The sequence below is a fragment of the Pyrgilauda ruficollis genome, unplaced genomic scaffold, assembly GCF_017590135.1.
Source record: "Pyrgilauda ruficollis isolate IOZ18807 unplaced genomic scaffold, ASM1759013v1 scaffold31, whole genome shotgun sequence".
NCBI classification, from domain to species: domain Eukaryota; kingdom Metazoa; phylum Chordata; class Aves; order Passeriformes; family Passeridae; genus Pyrgilauda; species Pyrgilauda ruficollis.
In genome coordinates, this window is record NW_024524489.1 from 5214637 (window position 1) to 5241042 (window position 26406).

The 26406-nt window shown below is 46.3% G+C and overlaps 1 protein-coding gene across 3 annotated transcripts in view; it reads left to right on the forward strand.

Moving 5' to 3' along the window:
• The window catches only part of RALGAPA2 (Ral GTPase activating protein catalytic subunit alpha 2), a 96402-nt gene that overhangs the window by 31694 nt on the left and 38302 nt on the right, over window positions 1–26406 (forward strand). For all 3 annotated transcript variants that reach the window (XM_041474097.1, XM_041474098.1, XM_041474099.1), the window contains 13 exons: window positions 10041–10169; window positions 11447–11575; window positions 12243–12301; window positions 12601–12709; window positions 13046–13156; window positions 13468–13536; window positions 13704–13841; window positions 14295–14481; window positions 15661–16432; window positions 16703–16774; window positions 17751–17874; window positions 18676–18831; window positions 25212–25370. In XM_041474097.1, the coding sequence (XP_041330031.1) occupies window positions 10041–10169; window positions 11447–11575; window positions 12243–12301; window positions 12601–12709; window positions 13046–13156; window positions 13468–13536; window positions 13704–13841; window positions 14295–14481; window positions 15661–16432; window positions 16703–16774; window positions 17751–17874; window positions 18676–18831; window positions 25212–25370 (2214 nt within the window). The remainder of the gene's footprint in view (window positions 1–10040; window positions 10170–11446; window positions 11576–12242; window positions 12302–12600; window positions 12710–13045; window positions 13157–13467; window positions 13537–13703; window positions 13842–14294; window positions 14482–15660; window positions 16433–16702; window positions 16775–17750; window positions 17875–18675; window positions 18832–25211; window positions 25371–26406) is intronic.

The window sequence follows — 26406 nt, forward strand, 5'->3', positions numbered from 1 at the left end:
CTGTGCAGCAGGGGATGCTCCCAAAACCTGCTGCTGCTGTGGGCACGGCAGTTGTTCCAGGTCTCCCTGTCCTGGGGTAGCCTCAGGAATAAAGCGTTGGGTGTGAGGTGAGGAACAGACTTAGTCGGGCTGTTAAATGATGGTTGTCTCACAGAAGCAGCTCAATGCTCATTAAGAAACAGTCTTTGGACAAAATAAAGACTATGTAAGAGCACTTGCATGTTTTTGCAGCTGTAGGAATGAGAGCAAGGGCTGCAGCTCTGCTGGGGTTGGCAGCAAAGGGCACCGGGACCACTCGGGAAGTTCTGGGAGTTACTGATTGTACCTTTAGGAAACCACACAGGTTTGATTGTTTCTGAGATGATAGAGGGAAAGAAGAAATTGTTACCAGATTCTTGCCCATTGGTTTTTCCCTTCTGAAAAGTTAGAGCTTTTGGAAAACACTCCTTTTATGTAGATAAGAATAGAGAGGCAGGGGTTTTCTCCTGGAAAATCCTAGAAGTCCTGCTGCAGCTGCCCATCCCTCCATGGTTTCCCTGGATATTTTGCAGCCCCACACTGCAATCCCTCCATGGTTTCCCTGGATATTTTGCAGACTGCTGCTCTTTGTTCTTGCTTCCCACTCTTGTGGCTGCATTTGCCTCTTGGTGGCACACTTGACCACAGGTTGGCTGCTGTGTGTGTGTCTTTCCCGCCTGCCTTCCTCATCTGTGGAAGTGGTGAGGTGTTAACTGGTAGTGCCTTGGAGCAAGGTGTTGATTCTTATTCCTGCTCCTGTATTTCCAGCTCGATTGGCTCCAAGGTGCTTGCTGGGTGCTCAGAGAGTGGGAGCCTTTTTATCTGAGGGTGTGGAATCACAGGGAAGCACGATCACTGGAACCGGGATCCTACCATGCTTTCCAGGATTTCAGAAATAAAGTAAACTTGGGATGGCCTTTTTAACACGGAGTGGGTTTGTCTGCTAAGCACAGGCATAAATTTCTCCCTTGTAAGGAATGTTCACAGAAGGGAGGGTAGGAGGTGTCTCATGGAGGAGTTTTCCTTCTGTATGGATCACTAGTGCAACTTATAGCATTTGTGTGGGAAAGCAACAGTAAGACAGCCCAGCTCCAGGCAATCACCTTGGCTATTTCAGAAGAGCTTTTTAGGTGGTTACATAATTAAAAGTATTACACTCAGGAACCTCTTCGACCTGAATGGTTTTCAATGTTTTGGTTTTTGTGACAAATGTTTTTTTGAACTGTGTTTCTCTTTTCACTCCTCACTCACTTAAGGATGTGAAAATAGGAAATTGCTGCTGTGTTGTGTAGCTTTTGGTGCTGCTAGAAAAACAAAATAATCCGATTTTGAGTATGCTGTAAATGAGTACAGAGTTATTCCCAGCAAGTGCAGCCCAGCTTTGCAGCCTGGTCTTGGGGGGTGCATAAAAGAGCAGTGTGAGGGTGTGTTTTATAGGAGGCTCCCGTGGCACTCCGAGCCTGGGATGTAGCAATTAGCTCAGCAGAGGAGACAGCAGGGTAATGAGCTGCAGCTAATTTGTCCATGTGGAAGTGTCTAACAACAAACATCCCTGGAGAAGTGAACAACTCTCTGCAAGAATTGCATCACCTCTCCAGGTGGGAGAAGCCCGGCACCGGTGGCTGCGGGGAGGGAGCACAGGAGGGGCCCAGGGTCAAGGGCCAAGTGACCATCTGTGGGGTGCCTCTGCCTCCTTCCTGAACTGCTCTAGCCTGTGGCACTGCTGGCCTAGACTGGGCTTTTTTCCTAGTTTTATATGAATGACATTCATTTAGGCTCACAGCCTTCCCTCCCTGGCCTCCAGGGTGAAGGAAAGAGAACTGGGATGTTCACTACCAAACTGGGGCTTAGGGAACGTACTTTACCTATGGTTAGGGGGTTGGAAATCAGGAAATGTTTCTGGGGAGTGCTTGGTAGGGGTGCTGTGGGATAGCCTGCTGCAGTTTGGGTGAGCATAGCTGCCTTCTGCTGCCAGGTGAGCCTGATGGTCAGAAAACTCCTGCTGGAGCAGCTGCAACCAGGTGTGTCTTTTGGTTTGGGTAATAAATACAGCTTTGTTCATCAAAAATTGACACTGGAATGCACAGGTTTTACAAATACCTGAACTAGGAAAAGAAATGTATTTTATTATTGCTGTTTTATTACTGTTGCTGGCTGCTTACTGTAACAGCACTTTTTGCTTCATTCACCTGAAAAAGTCGATAAGTGTCTCCTTGCTCCACAGCTTCCTCCTTTTTGCTGAATAACAAAAGGACCAAAACACAATTCCAAAAAGCTACCAACACTTCTCAGAAAATCAGCTGTTGGCATAATAGGGATTCGTCAGCTTGAGTCTATCTGGCACTTAAATAATCCTTTGAGGTTGCTGGTGGTTGTCTCCTAAGAATTCTGTGGACTTTTGTGTTGCTGTTTCTTATTTCTGTCTAAATTTCTACTCATAGTCTGTGAGGAGAAGTAGGTGCACGTGAGGTGCTTACCTTGTAGGGACACTTTAAAAAGAGGCAGGTTTTCAGTCCTTTTTCAGGTTTCAACCCTCTGCTCAGTGTCATTTTTTAGCCAGTCTTGCCCTATTACCAGGGAGAGCATCAGTTACTGTGCCTGGTGCCACCTGTCACCAACACTGAGGTGTTACCTGCAAAGTGAGCAAGAGGGTCACTTGTACTCCTGATTTTGGGAGTGAGTTTAACAAATAAACTGAAGTATAGTCATGCTTACTTGCCAGAGGACCTCTGGAGTAAGGACACTTATGTTTTTTGAGAACATAATCAAAGGTAGAGGCTTCAGAGGTTCTCTGTGGAAAGGACAATGGATGGCTAAGGGAGGAGGCTGCTGGTGGCTTTTTCAGTTCAGTGATATGAAGAGCAGAACAAACTTTAAATATGGAATGAGAGGAAAATCGCCACAGTCCAGCCAAGCTGGCAGATGTCCTGGGTGATTAAATGTCAGCACAAGCAGCAGGCCTGCCTGTGGAGCACGGCCTGGCTGCAGCCAGGGCACTCGGCAGCTTTGTTTTAGGTCAGTTCTTTTTAGCAGTGCAAGGAAGCTGTGGATGAGAAGCTCTGTCAGTAGAGGTGCTGAGGTACCAGTGCCCGTTGTCCCAAAGCCTCTCTTTGTTCCAAAAGATGAGGGAAAGGAAGCTGCAGCAGCTCTAAGCTTCTGTAGAAACACCCACTGGAGCTCTCTGTGTGGAAAATGGTTAATTGTAATAGGAAGCATTTCTCAGCAGAGCTGCTACCAGAGAAGTCATTAATATACCTGCTTGTGTTAACATTGGTCTGACATTAAAAAAACCCCCAGAATTTGTGAGTTTTTATATCTTTCTGCCTGACGGTGGAGGTACAACTGACACCAAAAAAGGCTTCAAGCATCAGCACTTTCTTGTACTTCAGTAGGACCTTTTATAGCCCTCATGTTCATGCATTGCACCAGTGTGCCCTCTGTTCCCTTTGGTCAGTGCACCTGGGCACTCCATGGCTCACTGCCTTCAATGCTGGTCACCTCTTTTCACAGCCACAGCCCCACTCCCAATTACCACAAACTCTGTGCCTGCAATTCCCCCTTTCTCTTCTTTTAAATGAATGCCAAGTCTGTCATCCTCCTGTAGGGCCCTTGCAGAAGAAATAGTAAACATGGTCTTTTTATGTAGGTTCCATTAGCTCTGGAATGCATCTGTCTACTGACCTTGATTCATTCCCCAAACCTACACTGCATATCATCAAAATCCTTATACCTACACTTATGGAATATTGACAATCAAAATCCTTATAGCTATATTTATAGACTATTGACAATATCAATAGCTTCATACAAGAATAAGCCAAAAGCTACATGTTAGGATATTAACAAAATCAACAGCTATAGAATTTTAACAATATCAATAACTATAAAACTTCATTGACAGCTGCATAGTTCCATCAATAGCTATACAACTTCATAAAGTAACATGCAAGAATAAGATAGAATCTGTATCTTCCCATCACCCACATGTCTTGGCTTATTTCAAGGAGTCAGGTGAGCCACAGCCAGGTTTGTTGCTTCAGGGGGCATTATCCAGCACAGGTTGTATGTAATGAGCAGGCATTGTGCTCGGGGGAGGAATAGTGAGATGATTCAATGTAAACACAGCTTTCCAAACTCTTGCCTGTGGGGTTTCACTCACCATTCCCCTTTTTTGTTTTCAAAGAAAGGCTTTAAGTGAGGAGTGAAAGCGTCTTACAACAGCTAGACCAGTTGAAAAATATGAAATACTAGTGACATATGCTGAGCTACATGACTAGGTCCATTATTAGTCTTGACAATATGTGGTACACCTAAAGCTGCAAAAGCACTACATCTTTTTCACCATTCAGTGTTTGTCCTTTTGTGCTTGTCCTCATCTGTGGTGGAGGCCAATACCAGATACTGCCCTGACCCAGGTTCTTCCACTACATTACACAGTGTTGGTACCTGGAGACTTCACATTGTGCAGACTTTTAATTACCTCTCCTTCCTTTCTGCACACAAAGGCATCTGCAATGTTTATCTCTATCATGTCTTAGTGGAGAATAGATTAGATTGTAAAATAGAGCAGGGTTGCAAGGAAAATTGCTGAATACATACAATGCCTTGGCATAACCCTTTCCAAGTAGCCCTATTGTGCCATGCTCCACTCAGTCTTAGCACATCTTTATTAATTTGCAATATAGGTCACGCTTAGAGATTTGAAGAAGACACAAGTGACCTATAACACCTTCCTCAATGAGATCATTATCTGCAAGATCTAGCACTCTTTCCTTAGCTTTGTAAAAAAAAAATATTCCCAGTTGTTTAGTTTTGACTGTAATAGCTACAACTAGGCATAGGGAGCTGGGGGTGTTCAGCCTGGAGAAAAGGAGACTCAGGGGTGACCTTATCACTCTCTACAGCTCCTGAAAGGTGGCTGTGCTCAGGTGGGGTTGGTCTCTTTCTCCAGGCAGCACTGACAGAATGAGAGGGGACAGTCTCAAGCTGCATCAAGGGAAATACAGGTTGGATATTAGGAAAAGGTTTTTTTACAGGAGGTGTGATAAAGTTCTGGAATGGTCTTCTGGGGGAGGTGGTGGAGTCACCATCCCTGGATGTATTTAAAAAAAGACTGGATGTGGCACTCGTAACACTCTATTCCTTAGCTTTGTAAAAAAAAAATATTCCCAGTTGTTTAGTTTTGACTGTAATAGCTACAACTAGGCATAGGGAGCTGGGGGTGTTCAGCCTGGAGAAAAGGAGACTCAGGGGTGACCTTATCACTCTCTACAGCTCCTGAAAGGTGGCTGTGCTCAGGTGGGGTTGGTCTCTTTCTCCAGGCAGCACTGACAGAATGAGAGGGGACAGTCTCAAGCTGCATCAAGGGAAATACAGGTTGGATATTAGGAAAAGGTTTTTTTACAGGAGGTGTGATAAAGTTCTGGAATGGTCTTCTGGGGGAGGTGGTGGAGTCACCATCCCTGGATGTATTTAAAAAAAGACTGGATGTGGCACTCGGTGCCATGGTTTAGTTGGGGTGTTAGGGCATGGGTTGGACTCCAGGATCTTTAAGGTCTCTTCCAACCTGGTGATTCTGTGAATTCTGTGAATAGTAATAGCTGTGAAGTAAATTTCTTAAGTCTTCTAGGGCTTCTCTTAAAGCGTCTTTAGTTTTATCAGCTTCAGTAGAATAAGAGGCATTGTTTATGATTACTCTAAGGCAAACTGTAATTATTGCATGAGACCAAAGAAGGCTTCAGGAATCAGCACTTTCAGAACCTTTCATTCCCTTCATCTTAACATGCATTGCACCTGTGTACCTTGGTGGTTGGTCAGTGCACCTGGGCACTCCGGGGCTCATTGCCTTCAGTTCTGTTCACCTCTTTCCACAGCTGTACCCATTGGGGATGGGGCTGGGCTGCAGCCCCACTCCCAATCACCACAAACTGAGTGCCCACATCTGCCCAGTTGTCACTCAGCAGGCAGGAGCAGCGTGCAGCAGCAGCTGTGTAAAGGTGCAGTAAGTGAGTGGCTTTGCTTTTGTCCCCTGTGGAACGGGTGCTTCTTGCCTGGGTTTCTGCCTGATGGTGTTGTACAGAAACCATTGTGCTGTTTAGATTCTTTAAACTGCCATTTAAAAGGAAATAACCTTAATGTAGTCTATTAAGGCTTGGATTCCCCTATTTTAGCTCCTCGAGACTTCTTTCCAATGGCTGCCATGATTTTCTCCCTCTTTTAATCCACCCCTTATCTCATTTCCTGTGGAAAATTTGCCTGTGTGCTCCCATTATGTGCTTTGAGTGCTTTGAAAAAGTGTTAACAGACAGCATGTTTCCAGTAGGGACAAACAAAAGTCCAAATGCCAGGGTCTCATAGGAACTCTCACATCCCCCTCTGCTCGCCCAGACCAGGCTAAGTGGGAAGTGCTGGATAAAAGAGCTGCAAGATTGACTGGAAGCAAGGGGGAGCCAGGTCCTGCCAACTGCAGGAGCTGTGCATTCGGGAGTGATTTTGGTAGTTTTGTTATTTTCTGTTTATTGTGCTGTAATTCATTTGCCCTCCCTAAGTTGCATCCATCCCACCCAGATTCTGCTCCTGGGGGTTGATGTTCTGTCTGTCAGAGCTCGGAGCAGTGCTGCCACGGGTCCTTGGGAGAGATGTTTGTGGGGACACAAAGCCACCTCCACCTTCCAGGCAGTGCCCTTGTACCTGTATCCACTGCGTGCTCTGTGTGTGCACAAACCAAAATATTTATTCTAGTTCTTTATCCTATTGCTCTCGCCACTTGTGAAAGTATCATACGTGCTCCAAAATGGGAGAAATTAAAAAAACTCCCTCTGTTGTATTCCATCCTTGAGGGACTTGGGCTATAAAATGTAACTGCTTTGGGGTTAGGTTTTACCTGGCACCTTGAAATGCAGCTTTCTGGTAAATTAATCCTGGATCTCCTGAGATTGTCAAAATACTTAATAAATTTGTGTTGGAACTTAATTTTTGACAAGTTAACTCTTACTTAAAACTTCATGGCAGGTAGGAAAACTTGGCATAAGTAAATTGAAGCATTTGTTCCTTTAGAGTGGAAAAGGGAAGTCTTAAGCCTTCTGTAAATTAATAATCTTTCCCATGCCATAGATCTCAGGTGCCAGTGAGGTGTCTGTCGGTGAGGAACAGAGTGAACTTTGAGTGAAAAATCCATGTTGTTCCTGTTGAGGGACAATTGGAAACATGAGGAAGGCAGCTGGCAGGCTATTTGGTTACACCTGTAATCTGCAAAATCTTGAACAGAAATTAGGTGAAGAATATTTTTGCAATTGACCTTTCAGTGAACTTGCATAAATTTATTTCGCTTACTCAGTGGATGTTTACGACCTTATAATTTGAATTACTAGATTAACCTACACTGAAATATGATGCTGTTTATAGGGTTAATGCATTTGAGAAGGACATGCATGCGATTGCCCCCTCCTCTCCCCTCTTCCCCAGCTTTAACACCACAGAACATCATTCTGAATTGAAATAGTCCATAATGGTCCTTTTTTTCACTTTTCTTTAACAACATGAACACTAAATTATAGCTGTGCAATTATGTAAACAATGGAAATGCTTCCAGAATGAATACTTCCTTTTAAATTTTCATTTTGTGTAATTGCTGAAAGGTTTGGAGCCATAATAAACCAAAATTATTTTACACATTTATCGTTCTAAAGGTCAATTATGAAAGAAGTAAAGCAACAACACTGTGCAGAATGAGTAAACCAATTTCCACGGCCATCACCATATGTTTTTCTTATGGCTTGTGTTTTCCAGTTGCTGTGTACATAGCATTCAATTAAAGTGATTCATTGACCAGGCTGGGAGCTGCTACCCGGAGTTTACGTTTGCAGGGAGGGAAGGAAGCCCGGCTCTGTTTGAATTACCTGATTTTGCCCTATCACTGATAGCACAGATGTCCTGGCTCCCTCGCCCTCTCACCAGCCTCTCTCTGCTGATAAGCACCCTGAGCCCCCGGACTGCTGCCCCAGATCCTGTGCTGCTGTGAGCTGGGCGCTCTGCTGATTGGAAAAGGGAACAAAACCCAGCTGGCTCCTGTGAGCGCTGTCCTGGGCTGGTGCTGAGCCTGCTGGAGCAGAGCTGTGGTGCCACGGGCAGGGACAGCCTGCCCGGCCCCAGCTGAGGTGCAGTGACCCGAAATGCCCAGGGTGATGTGCTCAGTGCCTGGGGTGAGCCCGGCTGAGCGGGTTTGTGCCGGCCCTCCCTCGGGAGATGGTTCCTGGGTGTGTGTCGCTGCAGCCAGCAGCCCACGCTGGGAATTTGAAGGGAAGCCGAGGACTGCTTCAAGAGCTTTTCAGAGGGAATTTTTGAAAGGGTTCTCGCTATGGAAAATGATTTATTTTTAGTAGCACTACATCTCGTAACGGGCGAGTAAATCCCTGCAGCCTTTTGGGCCGTGTGTGCTGTCACAGCACCCCTGTATGACAGTCACGTTTTGTGGTTCTCCTTGCCCCACTATGGGAAGTGTTCTGTGCAGGGATCCGTGCCCTGGTGTGTGACAGATGGGAGCTCTGGGGTGAGGACAGGAGTTAATGCAGTTGTTTGGAGCAGCTCCCTGTGCCACCGCCTCCCTGGCCAGGTTAGCCCGGGCTCTTTTATTGTGGCACATGTCAGCAGCAGCCTGCTCCCATCTGCTGCCCTGCTCAGGGCCAGCCCAGCCTTACCTGGCCCTGCTGTACAGGTGTGCTGTGCTGGAGCAGCACGGAGCGTTAATCAGCCCTTAATTATAACAAGGTATGTCCTTTGTTCTGCGCCGACCGAGAGCTTACCACCCGCTTTATGAGCGGCTGCATCCATCTGCTCTGCTTCTCCGTGTTTGCATTGACCCATATTGACTTAAAATGTATCAAAGGAAGTGATTAAAACAAGTTTAAACATTAACTTGAGTGGCATTTTATCTTATTCAGGAAAGTGAAAGCATTATCTGCTACTATGTTAAAAACCAATACTGTTTATTTGAATTTATAGCAGTTTCTTCATAGGATACTGGTGTTGCAAACACTTAGTGGAGCACTAAGTAGGGGCTGTGCAGGTGTTCAGAGGGCTTAGAGAAAATAGTGGTGATGTTCAAGCATCTCTTTGTGAAGAGAAAATTGGGTTTGTCGGCTTTAGCTTCTGTAGTAGAGATTGAGCATGTGGACAGATTATGGGGGTCTCTAGCTCAGGTTGTCTTTGACACATCATGAGACCAGTAAGGATGGACATGGAAAAGGGTTTTCCTTTGCAGCTTTTCAAAATTTTATTGAATGGGAAATAATTATCTACTGAGTATAGAAATAGCTGGATGTAACTTTTCAGCCAATACAGTGTCACGGGTAAAGGGTTGTACAGATTTTATGCCTAATTTTAAACCTGCTGAAAGCTTGCAGGGAAGAAATCTTTACTCAAATATAGGAACTTTGCTCTGGTTTGGAGAGACTGTGAAGACTTAAAATGTGGAAGGCTTAAAGATGAAAGGCTTATCTGGAATGTGTTCTGTACCACAGGGTGAGGGTGGGCAAAGCTGGGGCTGCTGCTCTGTTCCTTCAGAGCACCTGAAGCTGGGGAGGGTGGGGGCAGCTCGTGTTCTTGTGGCATGGAATTCTGAGAGATTTGAGGAACTCACTCCTCAGGACTGCTGCAGTGCTTCATCTTAAGTCCATTAAATGTTTGGATGTTGACTCTGAAGTCTTGTTTAACAGAGTGGTTGCGTTTAGGCACAGAAAGACATGAATGGCGGCGTGGGCTTTGAACAGGAATTTAGGGGTTTTTGGAAACAAATGTTTCCAAAATACCAAATGTACTTTGGCTACTCCACACCCACGAAGTGGAAGGTGGTGATTACGTGGAGGTCAGTTTGCGCACAGTGCTCTGGGAATTTCCACCTCAGTCAGTGCGGGACTGGGGAACCTCAAAGTTAAATCTTCTCAGACCTCAAAATTAAATCTTCTGACACTCTCCCTTTCGCTTTCGGGCTTTCTGGCTTTTCTCACAGGTGCCTTCTCTTGCAGGACATCCTGAACACAGTCATAAAGCACTGCCTGCCGTGGTTCTTCTTCCTGGGGCTGCCTGGCTTCACAATGCTGATCGGGGACTTCCTCGGAGCGGCAGCACGCGTGCTGAGCGCGGACACGCCGGAGGTGAGCGCGGCTGGCTGGGCTCTCGGGGTGGATACTGGAGCAGCTGGGGTGGGAAATTCTGGAAGAAGGCAACACGCTGGTGCTGCAGAGGTGTTGGATCCAAAGGCTGAGGCGTGAGGAAAGCGTGTCCTGGCTGCCACGCGCCTGTAACGCCCCATGAGCGCCACTGCAGTGAGCAAACAGCGAGAGAGAGCGGGGAACTCTCTGGGTGACACAGCATCTCAGGCTAAATGTCAGCACTAACAGAAACGTGACTCTAAACTATTAAATTATCGAAGGATAAGTAAAATAGCAAGTCAATGAGGGGTTGCCAAAATAAAGGTAAAGGTCTGGCAGTCCTGGGAGAGACAGGAAAGCTCTATTGCATGTGAAGCACCAGCTCACGGGAGACCTTTCGGTCTGTTCTGGTTCAGGGCTTTTGCTGCTGCTCTTGATATTTGTGTGGCTGAGCAGGTGGCTCTCTGCAGGGCCACAGCCCTCTCCAGTTTCAGCAGAGCTGGAATGGTTATCCAGCCACACTTCTTCTGTCAGCCCTCAAAGAGCTTGGTCAGCCTCACTGTTGATCCAAAGCTTAAATGCTAATAAGAAATGGATGCTCAATTTTCCAGGGAAAAGCCATAAACCAAAACCTCTTCCATTTCTCCTGCGTGCATAAAACTGGGTGTGCATTGTATTTTCAACATTACACAGTAGTTAATGTGTTTATAGCTCGTGCTGTGCTGCTTTTGATGGCTCTGCAGGAGCAGGGATCTCTCTGCACATTGGTATCACCTGTGCAGCGAGTGTGAGTGGGTTCTGCACCCACTCCTCTCTGTGCCACAGGATCACCTCATAGCAGTGCTGCATTCGTGCTTCACCTCCTCACTCAGCTGTTCTTCAGGGGGTTCTGTACTTCCTGTCAGCATCAAATGGCTGATTGTCAGGTTGGGTAATGAGGGGAAGTATTGAAGATGTAGGATGTGCTCAGGAGTGGGGCCAGGTGCCAGTGGAAGGGCAGCTCAGCCTCACCAGGAGAGCAGAGCAGCACAGCAGAGAACACAGGGGCAGGAAGGTGTGTGTTAGGTACTGCTCACACCCAGCCCTTTTCCTTGCAGAGGAAAAGCTCCTGGGCTGTGTTCCCTGGCACAGCTGAATGCTGCATTGTGACTCTAGCAGGCTGAGTACAGCAGTGCACACTGGCCTCAGAGCTGGAGGCATCTCCACGTGTGAAGGGTTTTCAGTGACTATTTTAGTGAATATTTTTTTAGTGACTGTTTCTGCCTGCTTGCCCATGCCAGGCTCCCCGCTCCGAGGCTCACACCATCCTTGGTGCCCTTGTGTGCTTTCCAAACACCTACAAAGGAATCCCACAGTTGGGACCCATCTCAGAAGCTGGCGAGAGCGTCACAGGAACTGCAGATTTGAAGGTAAAGCCACACTTATTGTAAATCCTTAGTAGCCTAACCTGGTTTCCCTATGCAGTGACTTCATTCCTGCCCAAGTGGTTGCCCTCACACAATCCCCTGTTGCTTTTGATAAATGTGAGGCACTGTGATCCACTGCTCAAAATTAGGGATGGCTGGGGAAGAATCTCTGAGTTCCTCATGTAGCCTGAGCAGGCAGAACCAAAGGGAATACAGAAATCCCTTCACATGCTTGGCTCCTGTTCTTCTTCTTCATCAGGCATTGGAGAGTCACTGGAGGTGTCTTGCTTCTAAAATTAAGACAGTTTTTGTCTTTTCTGTACTAAATAATACAAAAAAATTTTCATAACATATGTTGGTTAGAACCTAAACACTGCAGTTTGTATGGAGTGACCACCACTTGTTTGTAACTGCCCCTTGACACTATAAATTAATTGATTTCCTCTTGCTGCCTATACATTAGTTGTAAGCTGATTTGTCCTCAAGGGCCTGTATGTTTGAGTTGTAATTGGTGTTTCTCCCTTGACAAAATACAACTGGCATGAGGTAAAGATGCTTTAACAAGAGACAGGGAATTAAAGTGACTTCACCTGTAACTATGTCAAAATTAAACAACTTTAAAGTAGATGTATCAAAAAGATGCTTATTCTAATTTATTTTGTTATTTTAGTATTGCCTCATAAATATTTTATTGAAGAATGCCGCAGAGGAGCCAAGTGAAGCTGCAAGGTAAAATACCGAGTAAAAGAAATGGGAAAATATCATAGAATTGGTTAGGTTGGAAAAGACCTTTAACACTATCAAGTCCAACCATTTATGGCTTGGAAAAGTCTTCCTTGCTGCTTATCTTCTGCTGCTGCCTTGTGGTTTGGTTCCTGTGGAGTTGAGCCTTACTCTGTACCATGAAGGTGCTGGCCTGTCATGCTGGAGGGGAAAGAAAAATCTCATCTTTGTGCATTTTTTTCCCTTTTTTCCCCCTAAATATTGCTCTGAATCTCCTGACCAGCTCCCTTTTCCCTTTCTCAAAGATGCATAGCCATCTGTGGCCTCGGCGTGTGGATCTGTGAGGAGCTCACGCAGTGCACGAGCCACCCGCACGTGAAGAAAGCCATCAATGTCATAGGTGTGACACTGAAGGTATTGCTGTGGCGGGCTCTGACCAACGTGCTTTGGGAAAAAAAAGGCATTTCCACTTTGCAAATAATCACTGATAGTCTGAGGCACAGGCTGCTGCAGTGGTGTCCTGTGCCAGCATGCAGAATATGCCTATAGACTCCTTCCCCAGCAAACTCACATAAAAGATCACACAGACAGTGTCAAACCTGCTGGTTCCTAATGCTGCCAGGGTGATCTCACAACACTAACTTTTTTTATTCTTTGCAAAGATGCAAAATAATGAAATGTAGAAAATCTAAATGCAGTATATTGTATCTGAATATTTTGTTTGGCTTCTAAACACCTTTTCTCTTCCAGTTTTCCAACAAGCTGGTGGCTCAGGTAGCCTGTGACGTCCTTCAGCTGCTGGTGTCTTACTGGCAGAAGCTTCAGGAGTACGAATCCTCTCTGTGCCGGAAAATTACGGAAGTATGTCAGATTCTTTGAAATGTTTGTATGCAAAGTTGTCTTAATCCCTTCCTTGGGCTGTTTTGATTTTGTTAACTCCTCCCTTTTTTATATTGTTAGGGAGGTACTTGCTGCACTCCCTGGGCCAGTGTAGGTCCCTCATTTGTAACGACTTGTGTGTAAAGTGCTCAGCAAAGTGTTCTCTTTGATTGACACGGGCCTTGAATGCTCCTAGGAGAACTTAACCTGTTCTATGCCCTGTGCAGTGAAGGTCTGTCTCTGCAGAGGAGGAAGCTGAGTGCCTTTCTGACACTTGGTTTGTTTGGCTGCAGATCCTGGTGGCCACCATCGCGTTTCTCCTGCCCGGTGCCGAATACTCCTCCATGGAAGTGGATAAGAAGGTGTGTCACTGAAAAGGCCTGTCTCCATTCTTTGTGCTGTTTGAGAGGGGTTTTAAATGAGGTTGCTCCAAACCACAGCTGAATTTTAAACTTTCCAATTCATACCCTAAAGTCTGGGTGAATTTAATAGACTGTACCTAAACACTGTGGTCTGTGTTCTTGTTCAGTTCATAGTTTCACTGCTGCTTTGCTTGCTGGACTGGTGCATGGCACTGCCCATGAAGATGCTGCTGGAGCCCGTGTCTGCTGGTGCTGTGGAGGATCAACATGCATCTAGAGCTCCTTTGCTGGATTATATTTACAGAGTGAGTAGGGGGAGGGAAGGTGATTTACTCTGTCTGGCTGTTTAAAGATGCCTTTCACACACCCAGAAGACACAGAAGCAGCTTTGTCAAGCACTAGAAAATCACATCATCCAGGTGAGAAGTTACAAATGCAAAATGTTAAGAAGACAAGATTAGAGATGTAGAACAGACAGGGGATGGTGAAGACAAAGGTAAAATGTTTAAAACAACGAGCTGTGGAAAATAATCTTGACAGAAATACTTGGATTATTTGGAGAGGGCTGTTAAAATACAGAACAAGCCCTGAAGCGAGCTGTTAAAAGCACAGAATGAGTGCAGATGGAGACTGTTAATTTAGAAATGCTGGCTTTGGACACCTTTGGGTGGGTTGTGTAGTGTGTCAGATCTGGGGGTCCCGCTCACTGGGTGTGTTGGGGACTGTTCCAGGTTGTCACTGGCTCCATGTCCCCGCAGGTCCTGCACTGCTGCATCAATGGCTCCAGCACCTACACGCAGCAGAGCCACTATGTGCTGAGCCTGGCCGACCTCTCCTCCTCTGACTACGACCCCTTCTTGCCCCTGGGGAACGTCAGGAGCTCCTCTGAGCCAGCCCAGTGCCCCTCCTCCACCGATTTGGGCAACCTGCTCACCGTGGCTGAAGGTAAAGGTGTGCCCAGAGGGTGGGCTGGGCCAGCATGTGTGTGCAGCAGTGGGAAATAGTGTTCCAGCCTCCATCTCTGCCTTGGAAACCTGCTTCTCCTTACTGCATGTAGCAGCTGTTCCTTCAGAATTGGGTACGGCTCTCTCTGGATGAATTCCAGTTGCCTCTGTGATGGGATGTTTGAGTTTGTTGCCAACGCTGCTCCTTAGAACAAATTTATCTCTAGAAGATGTAAAGGGAAGGAGAAACACTGTAAACTACAGAGAAAAATAGTTTTACACTGAATATGAGAAAAACTAGAAATGAGGAGGTTTCTGGCTATAAAAGGAGTGACATTCCCATGGGAGAAGTGGAGGTACAGCAGTAGCTCGGAGCACAGTCACTTTATGAAATAACTGATGGATGTGCTTGTGCTGAGGAGACCCTCTGAGCATGCAGGAAGTCTCTCCCTGCCTCACATTCCCACCTGCCAGGGATGGAGGAGCATTGCTTTGCAGTGACATCTATGGTTTGCCTTGGCTTTTCTGCCGTGCCACCCTCCTGCTCCAATGGCTGTGGGGATGTGTGAAGTAATATAAAACTGTGGGACAGGTAGGATTTCTTGGAAAGTTGCTGGAAATGCTTCTTTGAACAGGAAGGATCAGCAGGTCACATAGTATTGTATTTGTGGGGTGCCCTGTGGCAGAAAGGAATGATAAATCTGACTCCATATTTTTAGAAGGTTACTTTCTTATTTTATGATATTATATTATATTAAAGAATATTATACTAAGCTATACTAAAGAATACAGCAAGGATGCTTACAGAAGGCTAAAAGATGATAATGAAAACTCATGACTCCTTCCAGAGTCCTGACACAGCTTGACCCTGATTGGCCACTGAGTCAAAACAATTCACATGAAACCAATGAAACAGCCACCTGTTGGCTAAACCATCTCCAAACACATTCCACTTGTGAGCACAACACAAGCGAAGCAAATGAGATAAGAATTTGTTTTCCTTTTTCTCTGAGGCTTCTCAGCTTCCCAAAAGAAAATCCTGGCCAAGGGGTTTTTCAGAAAAAAAACCAGTGACAACATAGGGCAAGCTGCTGCAACGTGGCAGAAGTCTGCAGGTGCTCTTTCCGTATTGCCTCTTGCTGCTCGTACTGATGCACTGTGTTTTCCCCGATGGTTTCAGAGAAGAGGAGGAGGAATTTGGAGCTGATCCCTCTCACGGCTCGGATGGTCATGACTCACCTGGTGAACCACCTGAGCCACTACCCGCTCAGCGGGGGCCCCGCCATCCTCCACAGCCTCCTGAGCGAGAACCACGACAATTCCTACGTGGAGTCCTCCGAGCTGTGCTCGGAAGTGTTCCGCAGCCCCAACCTGCAGCTGTTCGTGTTCAACGACAGCACTCTCATCTCCTACCTCCAGATCCCCGCCGAGAAGAAGGTGGGCGCCGAGGCGGCGGCGGCGCCCTCGGACGTGCGGGTGATCGTGCGGGATATCTCAGGGAAGTACTCCTGGGATGGCCGGGTCCTGTACGGGCCCCTGGAGGGCTGCCTGCCGCAGCGCAGCACGGCCGCCGCCTTCGTCGTCTCCAGCGACCCCCAGCAGGATGGCCTGTCCCAGAACGATGTCTCCCAGGTGGAGGAGGGGGAGGACGCCCTGGACCAGCTGCTGGAGAGGATCGGGAGCAGCAGCCCCGAGTGCCTCCTGCACCCGCAGCGCAAGCTGAACGAGCCGGCGCCGCCGCCCTGCGGGATGAGCCCCGAGCAGGAGCGTGCCATCACCGAGGCCCTGCTGCAGCAGAGCGCCCAGGAAAGGGAGTTCATCCTCAAGTGCAGCTCGGACTGCAGCATGAGCGTGGCCCGCCAGGAGCCACCGCCTCCTGCCCAGCCCCAAGCCTCCTTTTATTTCTGTCGCCTGCTGCTGAACGACCTGGGGATGAACTCCTGGGATAGAAGGTAGGAAGAGAGGATCCAGAACGTGCTTAGGGTGCTCTTCTCACTTTTTACCCCTGAATGTGGACACGCTTAAGAAAGTGAGGATCATGTAGCTGGGGGTAAGAGCAGAGTTTTGAACTTGGGTGATTATTCGAAATATTCACCAGAAGATTGTGTATAACAATAATTCTAAGAAATCGTATCATGTTAATTCTCTTAGCTGTTTGGATGATGAAATACTGTATCTCCACTGTGTTGCATTTACCTTCAAACCTTTCCTATTTATTTTAGAAAAAGCTTTCATCTGCTGAAGAAAAATTCAAAGTTGCTGCGAGAACTGAAAAATCTGGATTCCCGCCAGTGGTAGGTGATGTGTACTGAACACACCATTGATAAGGTTCATGTTTCCCAAGGAAGAATGAGTCACCAGAACCAAAACTTCATTCCTGTTGAATCCAAATATTGGTATGAAAATTGGACTGTTTGTTTCTCCAGAGTTGTGTAGTCTGAATGGAGAATCCACCTGTGCTGACACATTCTCTGTGTACAGAGAATTCCGAATCAGTGGCAAAGAAGAAGAGATTTTTTTCAAGTTTGCTTTAGCTGAGAGGGGAGGGAATCAAATTGATTGTGACCTGGGTACAGCTGATAGAAAACAGTATTTTGTACAGAGTGATCCCTGTGTCAGGAGCAGTACTTTGAGGGGTGATCCACCCAAAACTACTCCCCAGCCAGAAGTGGCAGAATGAAGTTCTCGTGTTACCGGGTTTTTTTCCATTACTTGACATAGAGCTGTTTGAAAAACACCTGCAGCATTGCAGAGTTCTGAGTTTCTTCTATCCCAATAATTTCCACATCAAATCTGCTTTGCGTGTTTTCAGATAAGCCAACTGTCCCTGTCAGCCTTATAAAACTTTTCCCAGGGTCTGAAAGTCAATAATGCCTCTTCTGCCTTGTATGTCATCACCCTGTAATTAAAATTCTGTAGGTCAAATTGTGCTCCCATTAACACCTGTGCCACCTCGCTGTCTCTGCAGTGCTGCACAGATCTGAGTCATTAACCCTGTAATTGGAATTTGGCCACCAGTTCTGTGGCTGATGTACAGGAGGAGCAGGCTTGGCTCTGCTCTCAGAACTGGGGTGTCTCTGCAGTGACTTCTGGTAGCAAAAAAATGGGGGGAAGTCTGAAAGTGAGTGATGTATTTGTGTGTGTAAAAGAAATCGACACACAAAGATAAATGTGAGCACCTGGTCATATGTTCGGGGTGCGGGGGGATCTGAAAAATTATTTTGAGTTGAAACTTGTTTAATTTTGACTTCTTTTTCCATCCTGTGGCAGTCGTGAGACTCACAAGATCGCCGTGTTCTACATCGCTGAGGGACAGGAGGACAAGTATTCCATCCTGGCCAACGCCAGGGGCAGCCAGGCCTATGAAGATTTTGTTGCTGGGCTGGGCTGGGAGGTAACAGCCATAATTTAGACAAGTTACCTTGTTGTTGGTGGCACTGTGCAGTTTTTAATTCACAAAAAAAAAGGAAAAAATTTGCTGCACACTGATGCTTAGCTGCTTTTATCTCTTGCCGTGGTCAGAGCACACTCAGCACAGGAATTCTTTATGACATGTGTGGGTTTAATTTGCTTTGTCAAAATGGTGTGTCACAATCTAAATGCCATGAACATTTTGGTGTTTGGGAAATCCAGAGTAGCTGCGTGTCACATCTAAGGATCCAAGTGCCACAGTGAGATGCAGCATCCTCAGGCTGGTGCTGTTGGGAAAACAAACAAGCCTTTGGACTCGGGCTTGACTTCAGAGAAGGGTTTCTCCTGAATGAACTTCTGGAATAATTTATTCTAAGGGTGTTTTTTCTGTACAAATCTTCTGTTTCCTCTGCGGTTTTTCTGGTTTTCTCTCTCTGCCTTTTGTGATGCTCCGGGCAGTGGGAGCTCCGAGCCCCACAGAGCCCTTAGCCAGCAGTCTGTGGGAGAATGCTGTTGTTTCCTTGCTGCTGTTTGCTGGAGGATGGTAAAATAGCTGGATAGATAATGACTCAGAACCTAGTTCAGAGAGATTTACTTTTAGTAAATGTCAAGTACAGGCACAGGAAAGACAAATCTAATGGAAAGATCGCAGAGCTCCAGGGGAAGACTTCTCTTTGTCTGGGATGGCTATGGAAACCTGGGGTGGTGATTCCATTAACCTTGATAGAGAAGCAAATCCTGATGATGCTGAGTTGGCTGCTGTTTGTGCCTTTGGCTCCCTCAGGTCGACCTGTCCACGCACGGCGGGTTCATGGGCGGCCTGCAGCGCAACGGCAGCACGGGGCAGACCGCGCCCTACTACGCCACCTCCACCGTGGAGATCATCTTCCACGTGTCCACAAGGATGCCCTCCGACTCAGACGACTCACTGACCAAAAAGGTAAAGGTTTTCCAGTGTGTTTCACAGCACTGCAGTCACCAAGTGCTTCCATAAAAGTCGGAGCTGGAAGCAGCCTTTGCTGAGTGGCCCTGGCAGCCTGTCCCTGCGTTGCCACGTGGTGCTTCTGCAGCTGGGTTAGCTGAATTAAATGGCATCTAAATTCTGGGTTCTGAAACACAATTAACATTTCCATGGTAGCCTCAAATGCCACCGTGAGTAATAATATTAGCAATAATTTCATTTGTACATTGTCTGCCTGCCAAAAACTGCTGTAGGTTGGTAGAACAAAGCAACCAAATGCAGCATCATCAAACCATCCTGTGTGGAAAGAGGGCTGAGGCTCAGGAGCCCCAGCAGCCAGCTCAGAGTTCAAGACAGTAGCCAGTTAGGCACAGGTCTGACAGGCAGCCTCTGCTTCAGACAGCCAGAACCCAGCCCAAAATTCTGTTGGTATCAGTACTTAATTGTTTGTCTTTCCTAGCGAGGAGCGGTTTCAGGTTATGCTGTTTGCCAGCTGCTGCTTAGGCTCTGAGATTTTTGGGGCATACAAAACCTCTGCCTTTTTAATTGTGATGGGCAACTTGTCCTGCAGAGGTTGTTAGCATGCATCAGTAATGCTGCAGCAGCCATCCAGTTGGTTTCAGAATGATGTGTGCTTTTCTTTGAAATATAAAGGTGGAATCTCTGATTGCTGGTTCTGAAAAATTGCCCAGTGTTTCGTACTAAAGTCAGATCTCGTCTTTTTTATTGTGATATCTGTCATTAAAAAAAAAGGAAAATCAGCAAAATGGCATGTTTCTCTTTCTGTATGTAACTCACTACCTTCATGGAGGCAAGGCTATGGAGAAAAGTGCTTCAGGATGGAGCAGTGGGGTAGTGGTGTGTAGGACAGGGCTGTAGAGTCTCTGTGACCATACCATTGTAGGATGTTTGTATTTTTATTGTTCCTGACCAGTATTTGTCCAGCTGCTCGACCAAAACTCCAGTGATGAATGATTTACAGTTGCCCTAGGCAACATATTCCATATTCCTATGCTCCATTTCCTGTACCACAAAAAAATCTCTGGTAGTGCCTACTTTGCTTCAATTTAAGGCCACTGATTCTTATCCTATTTCACATGGATATGAAGGGCAGATTATTTTGCAGCACACTTATGCATGTCTGAGAACTGCTGCCATGTCTTTCCCAGACTTAGTTTTCCTACATAAACTGGGGCCATTTGTTTAATCTTAACCTTCCCTTGTGAGTCCTGGCTTTTGTGGAAGCCTGGCAAAGGCACTGGGATATGGTCTGGCTGTTGAGTAGTTCATCACCTGGGAGAGGAGAGCACAGTGTGGCAGAGCTACCACAAGGGGAAGAAAGGGATTTAGCTGCAAACAGTCCACTTATTCTCCTTATTTTCATCTATGTTACGGGTTATCACAGACACTGAGGGTCTCGTGATTCTGTTTGTCTTCCCTGTGTTTGCTCTAAGAGAATTCCTTCTGTGTGAGAAACAGAAACCAAAAGCATTTAGTAGCTGTCGGTCTCCAAGTTTTGTAGTGCCAGGAAACCAGGCCAGCTCCAGCACATGCTGTCTACAGAACATAACTGCAAAGGAATTGCTCTGGGACCTTTTCAGAAACCCTGAGATCTGCTCTAGGAATGGAACCCTGCAGGGATCAAGCTGGGAAGTGCAGGACAAATCTCTGAGCAGGCTCATGGACCCGAGGAGCTGCAAGTAGTGGCTCAGACCAGATGACTTCCAGAGGGCTTTTCAGTGTGTACTCATCCATGGTTCCACACACAACAGTTTAATTCAGTTTGTCACAGCTTCTGTCGTAAGCAAACATGCAATTCTGTGCAGATCAGCATGGATTGTTGACAGATTTTACAGACCTGCAGCTGTGAGTGGAGAAAAGATGCATTTCAGAAGCACTGCACTTTCTGGAAGGTGGGCAACTCTCTGGGCTGAGGTCCTTACCTCACATTGTGGGGCAGAATGTCCAGGTTAAAAATATTATTTCTTACTTCATATTTATTACTTCTTGCCATCAATGCTTTTGTTTTATGGGAGTGTGGGAGAGAAAGATGGAAGCCCATGGCATTCATTCAGTTCCTGCTCCTACAGCTGAACCGTACCTGGTGATACAGGACAGTGGTGCTGGGAGGAGAAAAGTTCATCAGGATGCAATGGGGGCCACAGCTTCTTTATTCTTGCCTTCCCTCTGGGATCTAAGGTCCCCCTAATCTCTGAAATCTTTGTGATTGCTGGGGTTTCTTCTCTGCTTATTTTGCCTCAGACCAAGAGAGGCTTCATCCCTGTCAGCACACTCCCAGCTGAACAGAAGGACTGACCACCTGCTGCCCTGGGGAGCCATAGCACGGCCATAAATTCTGGGAGCTGGGGAATTCAGCAGATGTAGTAATTTTACTTAAATATGTTATTGTGGTTCTTTGTTTTTACTGAACGCAAAGATAAATTAAGTTCTGTTATGAATTTCCCAGAATAAGTGCCTTACCACTGGAGATAAGCTTGGCCTCTTGTTTTTGTGCAGTAGAGCTGTGATTTGCAGTCTGCATTTTTTTATTTGAGGCATATGCTGACATTATATTGCTAATTCAGGAGGGAAGAAAGAAAGAAAAAAAGAAAGAAAAACCCCTCTCCAAATAAGTCTTGGCCCCGACAGAAATCTTTCCTAGTGGAGTAAACAAAATTCAGCTGATCTCTTTTGCTGCTGTAGGGTTCAGCATCATTGGTTCCAAACTTTATCTGCCTGTCTTGTGGCAAGAGTGAAAATCAATCCCAGGAATGGCATCCTACCGTCCCTGCCTTGTTCTGCTCAAATTGTGCTTAACGGTTTAAAGATGTGCTGCCGAATTTCTCAGTGATTTATTTCATCTTCTCCATTGTCAGAGCAGAACTTTTTCAATTCAGAAATCTGGTTGCAACCCCATACTGAACTCTTGCTCCTTTGCTGCAGAAATTTGTTAGCTGGGGCTAGATTAGATTTTTAGCAGCTAATCTGACTGCTGTAGGGGTTTGCAGAGTGGGGACAGAGCTGTGCTATTGGATTTGTCCAATTCATTTGACTCCAGGACTATAATTGCACTTATGTCTTACAAGGCTTTTATGGCCTCGGGCTGGCGAGCAGCAGAAAAACAAATTGGCAGTGATACAGTGAGAGTGAAAGGGAATGAAAGGCACACATTATCAGTCTCCAGGCAGCCCTGCTCTGGCAGGAAGTTTCTTGCTTAATTTACAAATAAAACTTAGATTTTAGGATGGGCGCACAGTCAGCCAGACAATGGGGATGTCAGGCCCCACTGTTACTTAGCAAAAGTAGCAGCCATGCCTCCCCAAAAGCAGGAATTCTTCAGTCAAACAGACGACTCCTCTCTGGAGCCAGCTGGCTGTGTAATGCAATTAGAAGGGAAAGGAGGTCATGCCGGAGGTGTGCACCGTGACCGCTGTCAGCGCTGCCCGCCCGGCACCCGCAGAGCCCAGGCTGGAGCTGGAGCTGGAGCTGCCCTCCCCGGGCTGCAGACCTCAGCCCCGGGCAGGGACAGCAGGGCTGACCCAGACCTGGGGCTGGGGCTGTGTCCCAGCACCCCGTTCACCAAACCAGGGCCAATTCCTGTGCCCGCCGAAAATTCCTGTGCAGCGGGGAGGACGCGCTGCCAGTGCCAGAGCTGCCTTCCCTCGGCGTGCACAGAGCCGTCGCTCCAGACTGCTGCTGGGGTTTGCTTTTAAAAGCAATCTGATTTCTTGTCTGCTTTGGGTTTTTTTAATGTAGCTTCATTCTTTATTCCCCCCACCCCTAAACAGGGTGGGGAGCACAGCCTGGAGCCATGTAGCTTTATTCCTTATTCCCCCCCCACCCCTAAACAGGGTGGGGAGCACAGCCTGGAGCTCTGGCTCCGCACGCGTCAGCCCTGGGGCTTTGGACATTTCAGCACAACTTGCTGAAGTCCTTCAGGGCACTGAGTTTGCCCCACAGCTGCTGTTTTGAATAAACAACACAGGAAAATAGCAGCTGGCTTATTGTCACTGATGAGATTATTGTAACGGCTTTTTATCAATGGAGTTACCTCTCAGTGACAAATATTTTTGATTAATGCCAATTTTTTCTTTGTAACATTATACCTTGTAGCTGTGGTGCTTAAGGATGTGTGGCTTCAAAATAAGGGCAGTAACTCAAGCTCTGAAACAAGTTGCTGGCACACACTGGGGATTGTGGCAGACTCATGAGCACAGCAAGTGTTGGTTCAGCTAAGTTCCCTTCTTCACTGAATTTTGTTCTGAAGGGTGCAATGTCAGTACAAAGTGTTTGATTATTATCAGAACACTTCCTTGGGATTTTAAAAAGGGTCCCTCAAGCAGTATTTGGACATATTTTGATGACTGTGTTTATAGCAGTATGTGTTATTTCTCACCCCAGAAGCCATAGGAGGCACAGCAGTACAGAGCCTTTTCTTCAGAAGAGCTGAGCTGGGTTTGTGAATTGCCCTCTGCACCTGGGCAACGGAGCTGCCTTATGGAATTTCGTGTCCACATTTATTTCTTGGGCTTCCTTCAGCAGAGGAAGGTTTGCTGGGTGCCACCACTGTAGGCTCTCTGTGCAGGGAAGCCAGTGCCAGAGCTGGCTTGGGCTCAGCCTGGCAAAGGTGGGCACTTCCAAATCCCTGGTGGGGGTTCCCTGAGCTCAGCTGGGCCCGTCCTGCAGTGGGACAGCCTGGCCAGGCATCCTCAGCATCTGGGACCTGCTGTGCACAAGGTCTGCTCACCCAGATGGATTTTAGGGGTGTATGTGACTAAACTTGACATCTCACTTCTGATCACTTTGGAGGTGACCTGGCTGCACCTGGTCACAGAGAGAGATCAGGGTTTTGTCCTGTGTGTGCTTTCCTGCTGCCTTTGGTACGTGTCAGTTTGTGGCATTCCCAACATGAGTGTTTTCTTGTGTGTTGCTTTGTTTTTACTAAGCTTCTGCACAGATATCAAGGTGACCACAAGAACAGCAATTTCCACTTGCTTTGTATTCGTAAGAAGCTCTAATAATAGTATTGTTAATGTTCCCGTGTTTTTCCAAGACAAAACTGGTTCATGTTTTTTCAAACAGAGCTAAAATTACCTTTATTTCATGGGTGTAAATAGAACAGAATTATTATCTTCTGTGTAATTTAAAATAAACTAGAGAATCTCAGTCCTTCTGGGAACCGAGCTTTACTTCATTCTGCTGGAACACGAACTGTAAGCCAAGTTTGCAGTTGTAACTTTTAAAAATTTTTCACAGTGTGTTGGTTTTGCCACGTTTCTCTCGTGACTGAGGGGTCCAGTTTGCCACCAATACGTAGGAGTGAAAGTTTTTCCATCTGAAGGCACTGCCTGGCTCTGAACAGGGAAGCCTCATCAGCACAGTGTAGGCTGATCCAAAGCGTGTTGGGGTTAGTTGTTATTTACCAGTGAAAATCACCACCTTCTTTTCCCTTTTTTCTCTCCCCCTACACAGAGTGAAGTAGCAGAGCTTCGTTTTGGCTTCTTTGTTCGGTCTGTTGTGCACATTGTTCCGGGGGTAGCACCAAATTGGAGAGGGGGGGCTGTCTTTTAAGCTTTAAGTGGGACTTAAAGTCTCTTTATGCTTGGAGCTGGCATTGTGTGTGTGGATTACATTTTAACTTTAAAGCTTACAGTTGAAACCATTGTGTGAGGCTTGTACGTGATTGCCAAATAGTTTTTGCCATCTGTTAGATCACCTCCAGCAGCAGAGCAAACACACACACACACACAGAGGCTCTCAGATGCTTTCTGTGTATGTCATGTTTAAATTTTATCCGTATTTCATGCAGCTCTGCTCCAAATGAAAAGGTGTAACTCCCACAGTATTTCCCATTTTTCTGTACTTCACACTGCCCAGATATTTTGCTGACGTTTCAGGCAGGAGACCCCTCCAGACACAGTCAGTGAGGAGATGTTTGTGGATAATAAATTCAGTTATAGTGGTTCATGACAGGCAGTTTCTTGACATTCTGAGTCAAGGCATTTCATATTTCTGTGACAGCTGCCTTATTTTAGCTGGAATACAATGCTTCGTTGGTTAATGCTTTGTTCCAGTAATTCAGTTTTCCATCTTAAATCACTGTAGGTAATGTACATTTACATATCATGCTAATGGCTAGTTTGATAATGACTTAATTAAGCCATCAGACAACAATGAGTTCTAAATGAAGCAAATTATTGAGCTGATGCTTTCATGAGCAACTGGAGAAAAACAATATTTTAACTTTTCTGTAATGAAATATTCCTGCTATCGAGCATTGTAATTCAATTTGTGAGCCGTGACCCCTCGTGCGGCGTGGTTATCACTCGGATTAATAAAGAGCCAATTTACTGTTGCAGCTCCGTCACTTGGGAAACGACGAGGTTCACATCGTGTGGTCCGAGCACACCCGCAACTACCGCAGGGGCATCATCCCCACCGACTTCGGGGACGTCCTCATCGTCATCTACCCCATGAAGAACCACATGTTCTTCATTGAGATCATGAAGAAACCCGAGGTACGTTCTGGGTGCCTCGCTGGCTCTGCTGTGCTGTGCCGGTGAGCAGCGGTTCTGTCGCTTTCAGTGGTTTTAGAGTTTGGGGGCTGGTTTTTCCCAAACAGGTGAAAGATAAGCTGAGCAATGAGCTGACTTTAAAACTGGACTCACAGTGATCAGAGTGGCTGCTCGTTCGTTTTATACCATACTGAGCACTGAGTGAAACACTCCAGAATTCTCAACCCACAGGAGTCACTGGGCAAAGAACAGTATTTAAACCACTGTGAATGTCCTCTGAGGCAGTGAAAGCAAACCATTCATGATTTGAGTTCCTCCTGTGGTGTTGGGTCACTGCTGTACGCACGGCACCAAGCAGAACCTCACACGTCTGTGGCACCGTCATTGTCACCTGACTGGGTGGGATGATGCACACATTGGACATCCTGTCATCAAAAAAGTATAGGAGGTTCACAGTTGAGACATTTTTTGGAAAAAAGCGCATTTTTTTGCAAAATGTCAGAGGTGTGTGTATGTACATCTGTGCATGTGTGTGAAAAAGCCACTGCAGTAAATGCTTGTCTGGTACATAATGGATGCAAAAATATGTGTAAAATATACTTTGTGAAAGTAGCCATTGTGATAAATACCATTTGCCTGATATGAGGGACAATATTTGTCCAAAGGAGTAGCCAGCTGTGGTAAATGCCTCCATCATATCCCATACTGACCAGGTGTCAACACTATTTTTTGGGTTGTGTGAGATGGAGTTGTTGGATATTGGCAACCAGTGCTTTGTCAGTAGACATTTCAAACTTGAAAATTTTCTAATAGTGGGTTGTTGGGGTTTTTTCATGGTGTTGAGCTGTGCAGTTTAGTTTTTGCGCGTTTTAGCTTTTAGCTTTTTTTAATGTTCCATCAGGGAAATGAGAATTTAGCGTTAGGAAAACGCTTGAGACTTCTCTGGAGCGATGGAGAAAAGCTGTGTCATCTTACATATTAGTCAAAACCACCCGACGGGCAGCCAGAATGAGAGCTAACTGGAAATTTAGTGTTATCC